The sequence below is a fragment of the Dipteris shenzhenensis genome, chromosome 8 (assembly GCF_047967505.1).
Source record: "Dipteris shenzhenensis isolate YYH24624 ecotype China chromosome 8, Dip_SZ_1.0, whole genome shotgun sequence".
NCBI classification, from domain to species: domain Eukaryota; kingdom Viridiplantae; phylum Streptophyta; class Polypodiopsida; order Gleicheniales; family Dipteridaceae; genus Dipteris; species Dipteris shenzhenensis.
The window spans coordinates 3,022,207-3,041,823 of NC_141603.1; the positions used below are offsets into that span (position 1 = coordinate 3,022,207).

General features: G+C 42.7%; 1 protein-coding gene across 1 annotated transcript in view; it reads right to left on the reverse strand.

Moving 5' to 3' along the window:
- The window catches only part of PFD3 (prefoldin 3), a 28,018-nt gene extending 12,501 nt beyond the window's left edge, over positions 1 to 15,517 (reverse strand). Inside the window, exon 1 of the mRNA XM_087378283.1 lies at positions 15,123 to 15,517. Coding sequence (XP_087234409.1) covers positions 15,123 to 15,247 — 125 coding nt within the window. The 5' untranslated portion in view covers positions 15,248 to 15,517. The remainder of the gene's footprint in view (positions 1 to 15,122) is intronic.
- Positions 15,518 to 19,617: the final 4,100 nt, after the last annotated feature.

Below are 19,617 nucleotides of genomic sequence, written 5' to 3' on the forward strand. Positions count from 1 at the left end.
GAGTTGTTGCTGTAATTCCTCTATGTCCAGCATAGGGAGGTGCATGGCATTCCCCCAAAATCTTTTTTCTCATCTCCTGGGTGATGCATAGGCAATCATCTTTCATTAAATACCCATCTTTCAGGGAATAGTGACTGGTGGATTGCCCTTCTTGCATCTGCTGTAAAATTTCACCAAAATCAGAATCATGAACATATTGTTCCCTCATGCCTTCCAGGTCCTGATGATAAGCAATAGTTACATTATTGACCTGGGGTCTTCGGGACAAGGCATCTGCCACTCTGTTCCGAATTCCTGGAGTATGGACAATCTGAAAATGATACATTGACAGCATGTTTGCCCATTTCATATGCTTCTCTGAAAGCTTGGTCTGAGTCAAAAAGTATTTCAGACTTTGGTGATCTGTTTTGACAGTAAAATCTGCACCCAAAAGATAATGTTTCCATGTATGGATGGCATGAATTACAGCCAATAACTCTTTCTCATAGATTCCTAAATATCTTTCCGCATCCCGAAGTCGTCTGCTTTCATAGGCTACTACATGACCATTCTGATGCAATGCAGCCCCAACACATTCTCCACAAGCATCACAATCCACATCAAAAGACTGATACAGATCCGGAACTACCAGAATAGGCTCTGTAGTCAACTTTTCCTTGAGTGTATTGAATGCTTTCTTCTGTGATAATCCCCATGTGAAGGCTGCATTTTTCTTAGTGAGGTCATGTAATGGAGCTGCGATATCAGCAAAATGTCTGATAAACCTTCTGTAGTAAGAACACAAGCCTAAAAAGCTTCGAACTTCATGCACAGTTTTCAGCTCTGGCCATTCCTGAATGGCACGGATCTTCGCTGGATCCATTTGTATCCCGTTCTTGGATATTATATGCCCCAGATAGTGGATTTCTTCCAGGAAGAATTCACTTTTCTTGCTGTTTGCATAGAGCTGATGATTTCTCAGCTCTTGAAACACTATAGCAAGATGTTCTCTGTGGTCTTCCTCTGTCTTAGAAAAAACTAAGATATCGTCAAAGAAAGTACCCGTAAAATGCCTGTACTTCCGGAAGATGCGATCCATCATTCTATTGAATGTGGCTGGAGCATTTGTCAACCCAAAAGGCATCACTAAGTATTCATACAACCCAAATGTTGTGCGGAATGCTGTCTTATGCACATCCTGAGGTTGTATCCTCACTTGGTGGTAGCCACTCTTTAAGTCTATCCTGCTGAAAACTGAAGCTCCATTTAACTGATCCAAGACATCATCAATACGCGGAATAGGGAATCTATTCTTGATGGTCATTTTGTTCAGTGCGCGATAATCAACGCACATACGGAATGAACCATCTTTCTTCTGTACTAACAGTAAAAGGGAACAAAAAGGAGACGAGCTGGGTTGAATCAAGCCTTTGGACAGCAAGTCCTGTACCTGAGCCATAATCTCCTCTCTCTGAGTCGCACTGACTATATAAGGGGGTCTGTTTGGTGGCTCACTACCAGGCATTAACTCTATCTGATGATCTTCTGGTCTCTCTGGGGGTAACTCCCCTGGCAGAACATCAGAAAAGCAATCTTTAAAGTTTACTAAAAACTGAAACTTATCTTTGTCTGCATCATTCATTTCAGCATGCATATCAGTCTCTTTTTCTTTTACAAAAACCATGTACGCAGAAATTGCAGACTTTATTGCTTTACTGCATGAAACATCAGATACAATGGGGATAGTGTCCCCTTTATTCCTGGCAATTACACGCTGATTTTTCCCCCTATGTACAAATTCCAGCACTCTTTCAGGAAGAGTCAACTTCACTGCCTTGCGGTGAAACCTAGGCATCCCCAAAACTACATCATAATGTTTCAGTGGAGAAATAAAGAAGTCTTCCTGATCCACATAACTTTGAACATGTAGACGGAGTTTCCCTATCAAGGGAGTAACTGGCACAGGGTTCCCACAAAACATTTGATCGGCATCCAAAGCCCTGCCTAATTCTTCCGTCTTTATTCCCAGCCTCAGGGCTAGATCCTCTGATATGAAATTATCAGTAGCCCCTGGATCAAATAAAATTAGCGCTTGCTGGTCTCTAACTTTGCCCCATGATAGCAGCAATTCTCGTTCTTCTGGGTTCAAAGCATGACCCAGTATATCAGGAATACCCCCCGCCATTGGCTTTTGCGGTCCTCGTGGCTTCTCTGCCTCTTTTCCCTTCGATGATGAAGGCTTTTCTGGGCACTGGGCAGCCACATGCCCCTCTTTACCGCACCTGAAGCATTTCCCATCTCTACGGAATTCCGCTATCTGTTCAGGGGTAAAAGTAGATTTGCCTTTATAGGTCTTTGAGAACTGAGTACCCCTCGGCTTCTAAGGCTGAAACCCTTTCTTTTCAGCCTTAGGGGACTCTTTCTTTTCTGATTTTATAAAATCAGATTTCTTTTTATCAGCACGTCCTGCATGCAAGGATGGCACTGTAGATGGATCTTGTAGCGGTACAAGACTCGCTACTGAGGCTGAATGCATAAGATCTTGAATATTCTTTGCCCCCAAAGCATTCACTACTGCCTGAATTCTTGGAGTGAGACCTGCTCTGTACTTCCTCATCTGGGTACCTTTGGAGATCTTTTTGAACGGTGCAACCTGCAAATAAGCATCCCAGAACTTTTGGTTGTACCCATCCACTGTATCTCCTGCATCCATGTGCAAGCTGTCCCAGTCTTGAAGAACATGGTCTCTGAACTGTTTAGGCATGAACTGTTGGTAGAAGGCTTTCTTGAAGCCCTTCCACTTTCTTGGGGCTGACCCATCTGTAGTCAGTGCACTCCACCATGCACTAGCCGTTGCTGTTAAGTGTAAGCTGACCATTCTTAATTTGGAGGATTCTGAAAATTTCTCTGTACCAAATGCAGCATCAAACTGTCTGATAAACTGCAATGCTTTGTCTGTATGACCATACTGTCCATTGTAGGTCATAAACTTGACAGATTTTCCTCCCTCTTTAAATTCCCTGGTCGCTTTGGAAGACTTTCTCTTCCCAGACTTCTCGTGTTTCCTTCTTTTCCTGGATGGTTTATCTGATAAGGAAGAAGAAGACACAGAAGTCGAACTCGAGATAGACGGTGATGGACTAGGAGATCGGTGACGATGCCTCGATCTCTTTTTACTATGGGACCGTCTCCTATGAGATCTATGAGATCTCTCTCTCTCAGACTGTACACGGGAGTGTGCCTCTGGCATTGGCACGTCATATACTGGATTAGGCATAGCCTCTGCTGGAAACAAATGCTGAGCCCTGGGATCCCTTTTAAGATTTTCCAGCTCTTGTATACGAGTGCGTACCATTTGTTCAAATTCTTGTTGAGTTTGTGGCACATTCCTCTGTCTTGGATGCACATCCCTATCTTGAGAATCCCACTGGATAGGTGATTGATCCATATTCTGAGATCTGCAGATTTTCTCACACTGTGCAAGTAATTAATGCACACTACCTTTGCTTTTCCAACAGAAAAGGTACCTCAACAAGAGGTGTTTTGCATTCACAATCTATGCCAGTACGGGCTATCAGTTCAAGGCATGTACCCACACAGTTGCCAAAGCATCATCAACTATGTTGCCCTTTTTCTGGCTGCTGCAGATGGCTTCAAAAGGCATCTGTTTTTTCCCTCTTTTTACTGCTCAAAGGCATGCATTCTCTTTTTTCTGCAAATCTCTGTTTTCTCTGCTTTTCTCTGGTTTTTCTGCTACTTTTCTGACAGTAAAAGTCTGACAGGCAGGTGAAAATTAATAACCAAAACTGTCTCTGCAACTGTCTCTTTTTTTTTTTTTTTTTTTTTTTTGTTGAAAACAGTAACCAGATAAGTAACTACTGGTTACTCTAACCGACTGTCTGGTTCTGGTCTGGTTAGTCTGCAACTAGACTAACTGGACTGGTTACACCAACCAAACTGGTCTGGTTAGGCCAGCTTAACTGAACCAAAGTTGAACTAACTGGATACTGGTTCAACTAACCAGAGTTAACTGACTGCGGTTGACTTAACCAGGGTTTCACTAACCACGGGTCAACCAACCAGGGTTTAACTTAACCACTGGTCTGCCAGGCTGGCTGCCACGTGTCAGTGCCATGTCAGCATCTGAGCTGTCTGCCACCTGTACTGCACCATGTCAGCGCCACGTGTCCTGTGCCACGTGTCACTGCCACGTCATCTGGTGCACTGTGTACCTGCTGGCTGCCACGTCAGCATCGCGTCAGTGCCACGTGTCTGCCTAGGTGGCACCCTGGCCACGTCAGCACAGCCAAAGGTTTCAAACCTTGGCTATGCAGGAGTCATCGCGCGTCGCGCCTGCATCCTGATGATCTTTACAGCACCTACGTCCGTGCAGGGAATTCGACGAAAGAACACCTTCACCCTGTCGCTCCCGTCTGTCCGACTGCCTTTTTTCATTAGTGACTTTAATATAGGCATTCCGTCGGTCGTCCGTAAGCGTATAAGTATTGTACGGCGATCTCTATGAGCATCTTTGGAAGGCAATACAAATTGCATATGAAGTCTTTCATATTCCCGAAAGAACACGACATCACTTTGCTTCTTGCCTAACTAAGCATCGATGACGACTTTCCCGCCATATGCTCTCCGTCAGGCAATCCTTACTTTGTCTCGTTGCAGACTCCAGGCCTCCCAGCTAGCTCCTGTCCTTTGCTAGAATCGTCACAGCCTTGAGAGGCTGTGAGCCTACGCTCTGATACCAATAAAACCGAAAACTGAGAGTGGGAAATAAACAGCAATATCTTCACGCCATCGACGGAATTACATGCTCCAAAGGCTCTCCCTCACTCCCTCTCTCTGAACAAACACTAGGGCCCAGGACAAATTGTTGGGCTGGACCCCCCCGAAGGTCTTTATTACTTTTTCCGAAATTCTGTTACAGAAGTTCAGCATAAGCTGTCACATAAGTCTCTCCTCAAACCTGAAAAGAATTTCCTGACTTACAAGAGCTTCAAGCCCCATTCAATTTGGCAACATGCCACTTGTCTAAAATCTAGACTAACTCTTATTACAAGCCACTTAGGGCCATTCTGGAGTCTTCAAGGCTCTCGGTCACACGAACCGCTTCCTAGGTGCTTGTCAGGCTCCCATTTCGCTTAGGAAAAATAATCCTTCCTAGTACCTGCAACAATTAATTAAAGCGCACCACCATGGTACCCATTAATTGTTAGCGCTTTGCATGCAAATAACACACTGTGGACTAATCCTAGTCACGATGGGCGTCCCCACTGAACACGTGCACATCTAAACAAATATATATATAAATAAATATATATATATATTTTCTCTGGTTGACCGAGGTCAACACTCTTGATTATAATTAAAGAGCTTCGACCAAAGGTCAAGGCGCTTTAATTATAGCCAAGTCTCTCCAACCGGAGTTGGCACATCTTGGTTAACCGGGGTTAACCCTCTTGGCGCAGGCCAAGTCTTGTTGACCAAAGTCAACATTCTCTGACCGTAGTCAGGTTTACTTGACTGGAGTCAAGTATCTTTGACCGTAGTCAATCCTTTGACCATTAAAATGACTCTTTGACCGTAATTAACACATATAACATTCTTTAATTAAGATCAAATAAATGGTCAACTGTACTTTGACTTAGGATATTTACATTGTGGTGACAGGGGTACACAGATGGGGCAGCCTTGATGCTGACTGGTTCATCCCCCATCTGGTCTGGGGGTTACAGGCCTATAAATGAGCTGTACTGCTGTGGCAATAGTGTCTTTCTGCCTACAGCACCCTCTCCACCCAGCAACTAACCCACATCTACCCTTGTTTACTGCACCATAGTCCTCCTCATATGGGGTACACAGATGGGGCAGTCACCTTTTCTAGCATTTACCTAGATGAGTCCAAGCACATGCCCAAACTCATCATCTAAAACACAACATAGTGCAGTTTCAATCTCATGATAATCACTCATAAGGTTGAGAACCATAAACTCCATCACGCATAGCAGGGATTAGCAACAGACGTCATCAGCGCCCAACAGTGGGTGTAGACCATAGTATAAGCATATGCTCTCACACATACAAATCCACACACCCACACATACTTGAGCATCCATTTCTACAAAGTCTTCATACTGAGTTTTTGTCGGCACTCCGAAGGTGAAGGGCAGACTCAGCCATGACGAAGGCTAGCACTAAAGGAGAAAAGGTGGGGCAGTCACCTTTTCTAGCATTTCCTACTTCTACCTAGCTATGGGAGCAGCCTCCTCTCCTTTATCTATTCAATTCTCTTCTTCAACCTGCATGACCACCCTTCCTGTCCTCCTCCTACCTTGGTCTGTGTTTCCAGTCACCTCCCTCTATTCTTGCATATACCTAGATGAATCCAGGAACATTCCCAAACTCATCCTCTAAAAACACAACATAGTGCAGTTTCAATCTCACGATAGTCACTCATAAGATTGAAAACCATAAACTCCATCACGCATAGCAGGGACTAGCAGCTTGCAGCTTGAAAGTTTTTTGTAATCTAAAGAATGGTTTTTGCCAGTGACCATCAGTCTAGCCACAAAGGGACAAATGAAAACTCCCTCAACTCAGTAAAAACAATGCTCTTCCTGCAAGATAAGCAACAGGTCATGAAAGGTGTATTTTCTTGAGGACAAAGTGGTGGTAAGGCAACGAAGCCCCTCCATACTGAGGGGCTTGTCTATTTGTATTACCTTGGTAGCATGGCTGTACAATAGAGGATATGAAAACGAAACACTACATCTCCCACTTTTCCATTTCCTAGGGACTTTAAACTATCATCAGCTCTTTAGGTGACCGGCTTGTGGCATTGTCCTTGTGTCAGCAGCATTGATTCTTATGGATGACGGAGTCTCACAGGTCAAGGTGGTGGTTGCCAACATCAATGCACTCGCCCCTTCGAGATCATCCTTGAGACATTGATTGAATCCAAACTTCAACAGATGGCGAACACGGTTGAGCTTCTAAGCCTATAGATGATCCTACTACAGCCTAATCAAGCAATCTGAGTAGTATTCAGTTAGCGAAGAACCCAATGTTTATACTAGAACAAAGCGTATTGAAGTGCATCATCACTTCTTCCATGAGATAGTACATAGTGGTGAGATTGATCTTGGCCTTGTTTCTCAATAAGCCTCTCACCCAGCAAGGAAGGTGATAGAGGAAGACCTAAGCAGTCCACTCTGTCCCCCACCCCCATAGTTGAGGACCATGGGAAGAGCTCTTAGCCAAAGGTAAGAAGACATGAAAGTACAGCTCTTAGCCAAAGGTAAGAAGACATGAAAGTACACAAACAAAAATGCCAAAGGCTATGTACACCTCTTCTCAAAAGCTTCCAATGCCACTCCAAAGCACCCCCACGTCTTCTTACTTACCCGTTGTACCTCCTTGGCGCGCCCTCCTCCCCCCCGGGCTCTCCTCCATCCCTTCTTTCCCCTAGTGTTTACTGCCTCAACCCTCTTCTCTAGTCCTCCCCCGATTTTGATTGACTAGAAGTATGCGCTTTTTGGCCTTCCAATGTCACATCTTTGGCTTCCTCATGTTTTGACATGCACCCCACAGTCTTGAGGGGAGTTCTCCTGCATATTTGCTTTGAAATGCACAATTCCATTTTCAATTTACGTTACTTCTATTCAAAAATGTTCATAGTATAGATCAACCTCGGCCATTTTAAAAGTCTTCTCAACTTTTTGCTTTTAAGTTGCTGATGAGATTGTTACAACTTCATGAATATAAAGTGCCACCCAAAATTTTCCTACTATATATAAATTGAGGCCATTTTCACTTGTTCCCAGTTTATTTCCTACCAGGAATCGCTATTTTTGGTGTACCAAGCTAAGGTTGAAGCCAATTAAGGATTTCTTAAGTTTAAACACATTGTCCTTTTGCACCTGACACTGAGGTGAGAGCACAAGAGTATGGAGGAAATGAGCTAAATTTTAGTTCCATATATAAGCCACACAACTACTAAAAGTATAAAGAGACTAGGTTGACACATGAGATGCTTGGAAGGTGATGATGGGGCATGATGGCATGTACATGTACTAAATTGCGTCAATATCGTCTTCCAGTCGAAAAACAGCCCTTGACGATACTAAAGGCCAACCCTAGACTAGCATGCAGAATCTTTCCGTTGTATATACCATTGAATTCCCTTATTACTAGAAAATCTAAATTTGTATGATTGGACTTATTCTAGTCTTACAAAGGTACATATAAAAATAAGAAGCAGAAATACCGCAAGTAAAGGCTAATTTGTCAATAAAATCCTATATGGCAAATTTAGCAATAATGCAATGTATACTAGCATTGACTTTTAGCGGTCACAGAGCAAGTGTATCAAAAGTACCTTACAAAACTTCAAGATGCAAGCTAGCAATTTCATAGCGAGTCCACCTCAGATGGGTCTCAAGTTGAGTAAGCTTAAGACATGACTAAGAGGCAAAATTACATTCCTAACTTAGTACTCAATCGAACTCTCTTTTGAAACTAAAAGAAAAATGGCCTATTCAGCTCCCCGCTTTTTGTTTTCAGCTTATGTTCAATCATTCTAAACATACCTAAGGCCGATACACCATAGATAAAAGACTTCATATCTAAGATTGTGCATACTTTTTTCTTTAGTTTCCTTGGATTATACCTCTTGTGTAATAGTAAAGTGATCAAATTACTACGTTGAGTGATAAAAGACTCCTTAGTTGTACAAAGGCGGGAAAAACTATAAAATTGGGAAGAAATGACTCCATATTTTGCCAAATCGGAAATGTTTGAGTCAATGTGAGGCATTTTTATAATGTGTAAACCACTATATTCAGGTTGTTCACGTATATCGTAAATATCAACCTCTATTCCTATGGTAGATTGAGAAAGTCTAAGATCTAAGAAAACACAAGAATCCCCCCTTGAAGTGTAGTTCAGTTCACAAGAGTCACGAGGATAGATTCCTTCTCCAAAAGCACAAGCGTCTTTGTACATAAAGTCTTGAAAGTTAGGAACATCTGGTACAAATAAATCATCTATAAAACGCTTAACTTGGCTAAGATTATGTAAAATGATAAGGCAGGTATAAGATGTTGCATGAACTCAAATTCATAAGTGAAAATATAAAAGTTTGCTACAAAGACGGCACAATTAGTGTCCATGGAAGCATAAGGCTGTTTTCTCAACTTTTAGCACTTTGCATCTATCTTTGTCAAATCTCAGCTTGAAAACTTCAGCCACTAGCTTCTTTATTGTAAACTTCAGGTCTTCCATCTTGATCTTTGTGTAAAGCGTGGTAAAATCATAGGTTTGAAGGAGAATAGGAGACTCTTTTTCCTGAATGCTTCGAGAGGGATTAAAAAATTTACAACAAGAATCACTCCAACAGAGTCATTTAAAATCCAGCTTGAGTGCGAGGGGACATCTGCCTCCTTTAATAAGTCCCTCCAAAGTTCATGGACACTATTCAACATGGCTTTGAAAAAGTAGCTTAGCCATTTAGAGACATCCATCAAAGTGCTGCAATAAATCTTTGCTTTTTTGGAGTTTTGTGGAACTTCCAAGCAGCACAAAGAAAAGGGATACTTGGATTGCAAACAAACCCAGAAGACTTAAAAAATCTATGGTATTTTGAGATCAAATCCTTTTGAGAAACTAAGACAGGGCGTAAGTTTTGGCAAACGAGTTCACTTCTCTCAAAAGACATTCTAAGTAAAACTTTTTGCTAATAAAAACAAAGTTATTGGAACATTTGTCCATATAAGAAATGACAAAATTCCTATGGAATTTTCGAAGAAGAGTTTCATCTCTTTAGAAAGCTGGTTACTTTGCTTTGAGCAATTAACCGAAGGGACTTCTTCTAGTTTCAAAGCAACTTTCTTCAAAATCTTCCCTTTCCATTCTGATAAGATATTTTGAACTCCTAAACATTCTTCTAATTGCAAAACAAACTTTGAGATTCCCTTGTCGATAGCTTTTAAAAAGGCAAGACTCTTTAAAAGAGTACCATCGAAATTTTGTGCCTTTCATGAAAAGGTCTCTTAAGTTACTAGAAAGAAAAATTGAGGTATCAGCTGTGACTACATGTCTTAAATCATCAATAAAGCTTTGGAATCTCTTACTTTTACAACGCCAAGGTTCTCTAAGGATAGAAGATTTTGAATGCTCTGAAAGCCTTTTACCTATCTCTCCATAGTTGAAAGCCGTTTCCATACAAGGTTAGGTGTATGCCTGGATATGAGTTATCCACATCAAAGGGTTCTTTTTAGATGTTCTTTTATTTTTACGAAGAGTTGATTTTCTTTCCAAATTAAAACCTCACGGCTTAGTTTATTAAGAATTCTTATGTTATTATTAGTTTAATGAGTGCTAACTAATAAAGCCTTAAAGTGAGACCAATTAATGTTACCTTCCCCAAAATCATGAAGATTATTCATGTTTGACCTAGCTAAAAAGTTAAACCTTTCTCTATATATGTTTCTTCTAACTTTTTCGTTTTGATTTACCGAGCTAGACCCAACTAAATCACCTACCAAAGAGACAACACCATCACTAGTATTTCCAATGTTGTTTGGTGAGGTCAAACGATCCAACATTGGGGAACTCTCCTTGTGTTGGAAAGGTCACCTCCCCATCCGTAAGCCCCCATATGAGGAGAGCATGGCGGAGGTAGACCTGGAGATATTGGGACTGTCACATGGGCAGCACATGAGCTGCCATGTGGGCAGCTGTCAAAGCAATAGACAGACGTACGGCTTGCAACAAGGCCTTGTGAAGGGCGCGCTAACGTCAGCTGATGTATGGACCTGTACGACGCTGCACACATGGCTAGAGAGACCTGGCAGAGGGCAGGAGCACATGGCTCAGCATCAAGGGCGCCTGCCAGAAGGGCCTGTTGATGGCGGAACAGTTGCAGCCATCCAGCCCTAGAAGGACCCAAGGGTAGGGCCCTGTATGGGCTGCCCTTAGGGCCTGGCAGCAGCCCAAGAGAGCCACCCCAGGTCCGCCAATCAAGGGCTTCCTGGAGATCAGTTTACAGACTATAAAGTCGGGTAGGGAGGGGCAGTCTGGTCGGCCCATATTCCCCTACCAGGTCAGTTTTTGCCAGCCCCCTTGGGGCCTACATAAAGAGGCCATTGGGCCTCATTCATTCATCACTTGGAGCAGCCTTCAGGACAGCAGACAGGAGCAGCAAAGGGGGAGCCTTAGGCCTACATTCAAGAGGACAAGGTGACCTAGGAGAAGCTGCAGACTGAGCTAGAATGGCAGCCCACCTAGGCTGGCTTCCAGACAACAAGGTGGAAGGGATCTAGACAGAGAGTCTACATATGCTCGAGGTGGAGCACGGGGTCTCAGAGATCTAGAAGTGTCAGGCATCTAGTAGAAGGACCTTTTGGTATTGTATCCTGTCCTACTTTGTGGACGGACGGAAATATAAAGAGTTGCTTCTATATTTGTTTCGGAGCATTGTCTATTTACTGGCTTGCACATCTATGCACATTAAGTTAAGAAGTTTGTGATTCCACACCCCACACCACACTGTGTGAGCTCCTGGGCATTACTATCAGTCTTCCGCTGTGCGTACCCTCTGTTGGGTCATTTCTAACACCCTGCCCATCCCAAGGCAGTTTCTCCCTTGCTTCTTATTGCCAAAAAAGTGTAACATCACCAGTAAGCAAATCACCTATGTACCCTCTTCTCAAATATATAGTTCATTACAAGTATTAAAAAGCACTTGGTTGCATACCTTGTGCTCTCCTTCTAGAAGCACAAAATCTTGGGATGCTACATAAACCTCCTGTGGAGATCCCTCTTCAAGGAAGCAATTTCAAAATCATTTGATAAACTATCCACCCACAAATTGCAAGGATGCATTGAATGGACAGTAGTGATCCTTGTTACTAGAGAATGCGTCTCCTCATAGTCAATCCCTTCCTCTTGAGCATACCCCTTGGCAACAAGACAAGCTTAATACTTCAAATGTGAGTAATTGACCATATAGGCCAGATTGTTTAGCTTGCAGGTGATGTGATGGGCAGCTCATGGCATGATGGCCTTGCTGGCAGCCCTGCAGTCCACTGCAGACCACAGCAGCAATGGTACACCAAAACAGGCCTGCACAGTCAACAACAGCAGCAGTACAGCATGATGTGACACCAGGCAACAGTCTGCACACAGGCACAGTCACCATGACCAAATTGCAGGCTGCCACGTGGCAAGTCGGTCAGCAACCTCAGTCAGCAGCCACATCAGAAGCTCTAGAAGCCAACACAGCTCCCTCAGCAGCAACAGACACAATCGCTTCTACAAGATCCATCCTCCCGTGAGGACAGATCAGCCATAGCCTTGGTCATGGATAGCTTCACAGCCTCAGCATAGCCCTTCAATGGGACTCAGACAATCCTCTGCAACAAGGAAGAAGAACATATGTACAGGGGGTGGTGATTGCCAGGCCCCAATAGAAGCAATGAAGATAGCAGGTAGCATAAGCATAGAGAGCAACGGATCTGCAAGTTATGCACGTGGTGGAGGTGGAGACAGACTATGTACTGTCCAGTTACTATTAGATCTAAGGATGGTACCACGGTCTCTTTCAGGAGGGGCACGGTTTTGGGCTGATTCACCTTTGATCAGGTCAGTGTTGGTCTCTATCTGATCGAGATGCAACGACACAGAGAAACCCTATTGCAACAGAACAAACAGCAGGAGGTGACAGTGCCACAAGAGATAGAAATAGATGAAGCACAATGACATGTCACAGATTTCTATGAATTCTAGTCTGCCCCTGGACATAGTTGAGTAGAGAAGGGGAGATAGCTAACCAGTAGTGGAGGAAACAGCCAATGCAACATGAGCTTACAAACCCCTCTTACAGATGTGGCAGTGGCTAGCAGTTTATAGCATGTACGTCCGTGACTAACACTTCATAGCCCTTTACTGCAGTGGACATAAACTTCCACTTACTCTTGCTTGCAACCTCCTTCCATACTTGTGACATGTATTCACAATTGCACTTGTAACAAGACTCTCCACTCCATCACACTTGCACAATGACAGAATGAATGCCCCCTTCTCAGGCAAGTAACCCTCATACTGAAAACAACTCTTTAGTGATCTCAGCAAATTCATCCTCATCTTCTTTTGCTTCACCTAAATGCCCAACCTTTGTGGCTAAATGTTCCCCAGACAAGTTTCTTTCTCCGCATGTACAACGATATTAGGAGGCTGAACACTTGATCACACAACAACTTGCTTGCCCCTTTACTTATCATGAGGAAGGACATCTGACTCCTTAGGATTAGGTCCTATTTTTAGAACCCTATTTCTTGAAGCTTTTGGCATCTCTGCTGCAACTTGTGTAGAAAAAAAGAAAATAAATCTGCCAGCAATGATTAACCAAAGTATACTTAAACAAATGCAAAAATAAAAAAGGAAAGGAAATTACCATGAACCAAACATGAGATGGGGTAATGTAGAGGCCAAAAGCATGTACTTTGCATGCTTTTGGCCTCAACACTACCAGGCTCTTAATGAAGCTTCATATCAAGAATTCACAACCCAACCAGCATGCATATAAGGCATATAGGTACGGCATAAATGTGTGAGTTGAGTATAATGTTAAGTCCAAAACATTTCAAGAAGATTTATACCATAACTACTCTCCGATAAACCAAATCAGTATCACATTACCCACGAAATGCTAACATACATATGAGCTTCCCCTGTGTTGCAAAGCATCTTATGCAGGAGCAAGCTCATAGCCACTCCAGAGACAGCCACAGATCATCTTGCACAAAATTTGCATTCTGATACGCTTTGGACTGATCTTCCATTTCTGCCAAAAGTGCTAAAGCCTGTGCCTTTTTTTCTCATGTGCAATTCTTTTTGCATATTCTCCAATATAGTGACCAAACCAACAGCACTAACTGCATCTACCCTTCTTGAATTTAGACTTATCACCATCTTTTCTATTTAACTTTTGCAAATGCATCAGGCCCATGACTCAATGGTCCTCCTGCAACAACAATCCCACTGCTCAACAAAGGTGATGGAAGTCCATTTAAGAAAAATGCGAAGGACTGTAACAAACAGACTTATGAGAAGCTAAGTTGTTAATAGTTAAAGACGAATTGTTTTTTCTTCTATGATATTTTCCAATTGTTTGAAATCTGGTTTTTTACTTTTGACATTCTTCATGACGTGCCTCTACACCGAAAGTGCACTAGGAGACACAGTTTCAGCCCTCATTCAATCTGGACCCGATGATGGTTCCACCCCATCACTCAATTAAAAATGTATTAAAAAGTTTCTGAAGGCCAGTGCCCATGAGGCCTTGAAGATAGGGAGTGTTTTGAATCAAGGGTTTGGTGTGTGAAAATAATCACCTTAGCAAGTGGAGGTGGTTATACCTAGTTAGTTAGGGAGATGGGTAAGATGAGTGTCTGAAATCGTGTTCACCTTCTATAATAATGTTTGTAATGCTTTAAGCAACTCACAATGGAATTCTCTCTCTCTCTCTCTCTCTCTCTCTCTCTCTCTCTCTGTCTCTTTGTTGCTCCGTCATATAGGTCCAAGACCTCGTAGACCTAAGATGGTGTGTTCGTTTTTCTTAATCTCTTCTATGAACACCTATCACAGCTCTCTGCGTATGGAGCGCTTTTTGTTCCATAGGTCTTTGTCAAACCACAAGGCATTGCAAGGAAGCATTCATGCTGTCCTGTTCCATTGAATAGATGGACTTTTTCAAAGACAAAAACTTTAACAAAGGGTAGGAAACACGATTTAAAAAAACCTTCGTATGTTCCGGTAATCTATTTCACGGACGTAAAGGGATCCCTGGTGCTCAACTATAAGTTCCACAACGAGCTTCAACGGCTCCGCGTAAAACAAACACGAATCTGGAACCCGAGAATGGGCAATTCTTCATCCGATAACACGCAAAGCATGCTGCCAGGAGCTGAGACTTACACGCGCGAAACACGCCGAGCGATGGATTTTCAATGCCTGATGGGGTCCGATCTGATCTTTAAACAATCTACATTTTACTTCCTCTATTTTAACAACTTCTGAGCGATGACAATCAAATGAGACACTGGACAAGCCATAAATCAAAAATGAACTACCTGTCTTGAAGGCTGGCAAGGGCGGAATTTGCGTCCGACCCAGATTGAGACAGAAAATTTTGGACGTCATGTACAAAAGGCGCTGCTGGAATGCCTCTTCTCTCAGATGGAGAAGAAGAAGCCATGTCGATCACAGCAGCTGAAATCTCATGCAATGATGCTCCTGTGATGTGGGAGCATAAATCACATTCCTGAGCATCAGAGGCACTTTCTTGTATCCATGAAAATTTTGCCACACTTTCTTTGCGCTATTTTCTTTAAATTAGGCTAAGAGTTGGATGAATCCAAAAGAATAACGATGAATAGTATCTGGTCCAACGGAATAACAGCATAACTAAGGAAGAACACTCTCATAACACTTTAAATAGAAACGCAAGACTTTGAAAAAGAAGATGTATAGATATTGGAATGCACACTCTAGTTCTAACCTACACTCATGATGGCATTTAAGAAAGATATATTATATGTATGCCCATAGCAATGTGCATATATATACACACACAACCAAACCTTATTGCAAGGGATAGGGGTGCATCAATGTGCATATATAGCATATATTTGGCTAATAGGTGCCCCTAACATTCAAAAAATCATATTAACTAAGTAGTTCGAGGGGAGAGGGGAGTGGTATATGATAGCAAAATATTTAAGCATAAAGAAGGGAGGGAGGGGCAATAATTAGTCTCACCTAGGGGAGGGAGAGAGCTTCAATTAAATAAAAAGGGGGGGAAGGGCATTAAAGAGGAAGGGACGTGTGAGATTGGGGAGGGGGGGGACCATTTATGAAAGGCATTAAAGAGGAAAGGACATCCCAAAGGGGGAGGGGGATGAGGGAGGATTTAGAATACTATTATAAGGAAATAGGAATATAATATTACTTAATAGCCTAGTGGTAGGGCTCACGCTTGGGAAAAAGAAGATTTTGAGTTTGTATCTTGGTTTTGGGATTTTGAATGTTTGGGGAAGCCCCCCTTGTTGAGAGATCACACTCAACATCTTGTGATTACATGTGCATAGCACTAACGCATATAGAGTGCTATAAAGAAAAGGGTTAGATGCCCTAACCTAATCCTAAATGGGTTTGTATATATTCTACATTTTTAACCAAATCTAGTGTACAGTTAGTCATTTTGTGGTGTGCTCTCTAGCTGTGCCCTCTCTCCTCATCTCCACTCTTCTCTTCTCCCCTCTTGATATTTTGTCATGGTATCAGTGCTCCCTTGCCTTCCGCTAAGGGATTGCGATCTGCACGAGAGAGTGTGATTGATTGAGAGATTGATAAATTGAGTGTTCTCTTTCGCTGAAAGAACTTTTACTTTCTTTGATAGAAAATTTCCGTCCATTTGAGAGGAATTTCCATCCATTTTCTTTGAGAGAATTCCATCCTTGAGAGAGTTTGAGAGATTACATGCATGAAGAAAGAGATTTATGCTCATGTGAGAGAGGTTCCATTCCTTTTGAGATTTTGGAATTGAGAGAGTGATAAAGATTTGTGAGATAGAGATTCTTTGAGAAAGAGAGAGTCTCTTTCTTTGATCCATGAGAGAATCTATTCTAAGGTCGATAAGAATTACGACGGCTTCATCGACAGAAGCTCCTTTCTCGACGAGCTGCTCTTGAACCCTTTGCTCCTAGATAGCGCTCAGCTAAGGCCCCAACTAAGGCTCCAACAGCCTTGCTCAATAGTGCCCATAGCCCTCGGCATCCGTGACTCCTAACAACAACTACAATGAGCAAGGAACATCCAGACAGAAGGAGCCATCCTTAGCGTTCATGACACGACGCCTCCCAATAGCCTCCCAATAGCTTCAACGTCCACCGACTGCACACCCACAAGACTCCTAAAGCTTCAACGTCCCTGTTGCTATAGACTTCAACCAAATGATGGGTTGTCCAACAACCTCGAGGCGTTTGATGAAATCCTAAGCTGTTGCATGTTGCTCCGCATTCCACATTGATTTTGATGACGTCGTAAGCCTTGTAAGCCTCTACAGCAACTTTATAGGCGTCGCCTTGCCTCTCCAAACAACAACATAGCAGTCTCCATACACCAGCAGCTTCAACACCGACACGCTACTCCAGTGCCCTACACCATCTCCAACAGCCGACCTACCTTTTGCCAACACTCCTTCATGAGTGTCTTTACCTTCACGGACTATGACTCAATGGCCGAAGCCACTCCTCAAAAAATTTCCATGCTTTTCTCTACGGAGTCCTTCTGATTGATGCGAAGAGCGCTAATGAGCGGCAGAGATGAGCTCAGGGACTAACAACACTCACAACAATCTTTAGCATCATATGACACAACCAACACACATAGGTGCCATACAGGACTAGGCAACTCAAAGCCTTCAACGATCGTCACGGGACTGCAGAGGAGGGCCCTCAATGAGTTCATCCTCTAAGCTCACCTCCACATCACCTGCTCACAACAATGGGCTCCTATGGGGCTAGGACTACATCATCGCCATCATTAGCATAAGTTGCTATCTCATAGCTCCTCAAGTCCAACGTAGAGACAACATGTCCAGCCAACAAGTGAATGTTTTAGATTTTGCAAGCATTTGCATGATTTTGGTGACCCCTGCTACTTAGTCCGAAATTCACCATGTGACAGTCTATTTGCCAAATCATCATCTCTTTAAATAGTACCATGTGGCACCTTATCTTGCCACATCAGCAAACCTAGGTTCAGCTGCCACATCACCATCGACTGTCTGGGTCATCATCCACGTCAGACTGTCACGTTAGAAGTCAAAGTCGAATTGCCACATCACACTACCAACTCATCATTACCATGTGGGAGTCCCTTGTCAAGCACTCTTACCTCTTGCAAGGCACACATTATGCACACTACATGTGCACACAGGTTTCCTACTCGGAGTCAGTCCCTACGCTCACATACGGTTTCACATCGTCACATTACCTGAAACCTGGCATTCATAAATTTAGTAAGCAAACTTCAAAGTGTTCAGAGGCATTAACTGATTGATCAGTGGGTAGATAGCACATGATTTGATTTCACACACACATGCCATCATTGTAAAGCCTATTTGGCTATTTCATGGCATTGTACACTTTATTTCAGGCTTGTAATGCCTCTTGGCTATTCCCACCATCATTTGCCACAAGCCTTGTAATAGATCAGATTATATCTTGTAGTTCTACCTTCGCCGATAGTTCAGATTTCACTTGCTATAGTCAGTGTTTTGCAGTTGATATAGACACTGATTTTCATGACACTTTGAGTACATTTCTTGCACCATGTCTACGACTAGTAACCTCAATCTGGAGGCATCTGCTAAGCTAGACAACTCCAATTACAGCACATGGAAATACCAAATGGAGACCATCCTTGTACTTCCGGACAGATGGGAGTATGTCGATGGATCTACACCTAGATCATTGGATGATCTAGCCAACAGTAGCTCTACTCCACCTGTTGTCATCATAGCACTAGCAGTGGGATCTACAGCTACACCAACAGTTTTCGCACCTATAGCAGATCGTGCCATTTCCCGAGGTAGAATGGGACAAGAAAGACAAGTATGCATATCACCTGATCAAGATGAATTTGCAAGATGTCATGCTAGGACAGCTCAACACCATGCAGAAATTGAAAGAAGCATGGGATATGTTCACAGCTCTCTACAAGTCCAAGAACACTTATAGGATTCTCACGTCAAGAAACCAAATCAACCAGAGTTTCTGCAACAACAGTGAAACCGGTCATGCTTATGTACTCAGGATCAAAGATTACAACAATCAACTCTCGCAACAGCACGAGAGACCATGAATTCAACATAAATGGTTTAAGTCATCCTGAATGGACTAGGAGAGAGATACGATAATCTAGTCCAGAGTAGTATTGCCATTCAATGGCAAATTTCAACACCAGAAGAACTTCAGTCAGTCTTACTTGGTGAAGAAATCAAGACGCAAGCCATTCATGCACACAAAGGTCATTCCAATGATTAAGCATTTTGAGCTTCAGATAGAAGCAGAGGCAGAGGCAGATCAGCAAAGTGGTCATCATCAATAACAAAATCATCATCGAAGTTAGAATCAACATCAGCATCATCCTAAACAACATCAGAATCAGCAAAGAGGAAATCATTCCAACCGAGGAAGATTCCAAGGATGAGGGAATGCATCCACCAAGGTGTCAAACATTCAGTGCAACTACTATCATAAGTTTGGACACTATGAAAGAGATTGCCGCAAGAAGCAGTACAACCAAGGCGGTCAATTCAGCAACAATCAAGGGAATTTTTGTGGAAGAGGAAATCATTGTGGTGGACATTCTAGTCACAATCATTATGCAAATGAACATGGGAATATGTTTCTTGCAAACGAAGAAATGCAAAAGACTAATATATGTATAGAGACGCTAATTGGAATATAGAAGACTGATACAGTGTATCTAGACATTGATTGGAATACAAAAGAGGATTTCAGCTATCAAGTCGACCAAGCAGATCAAGATCCTTGGTAC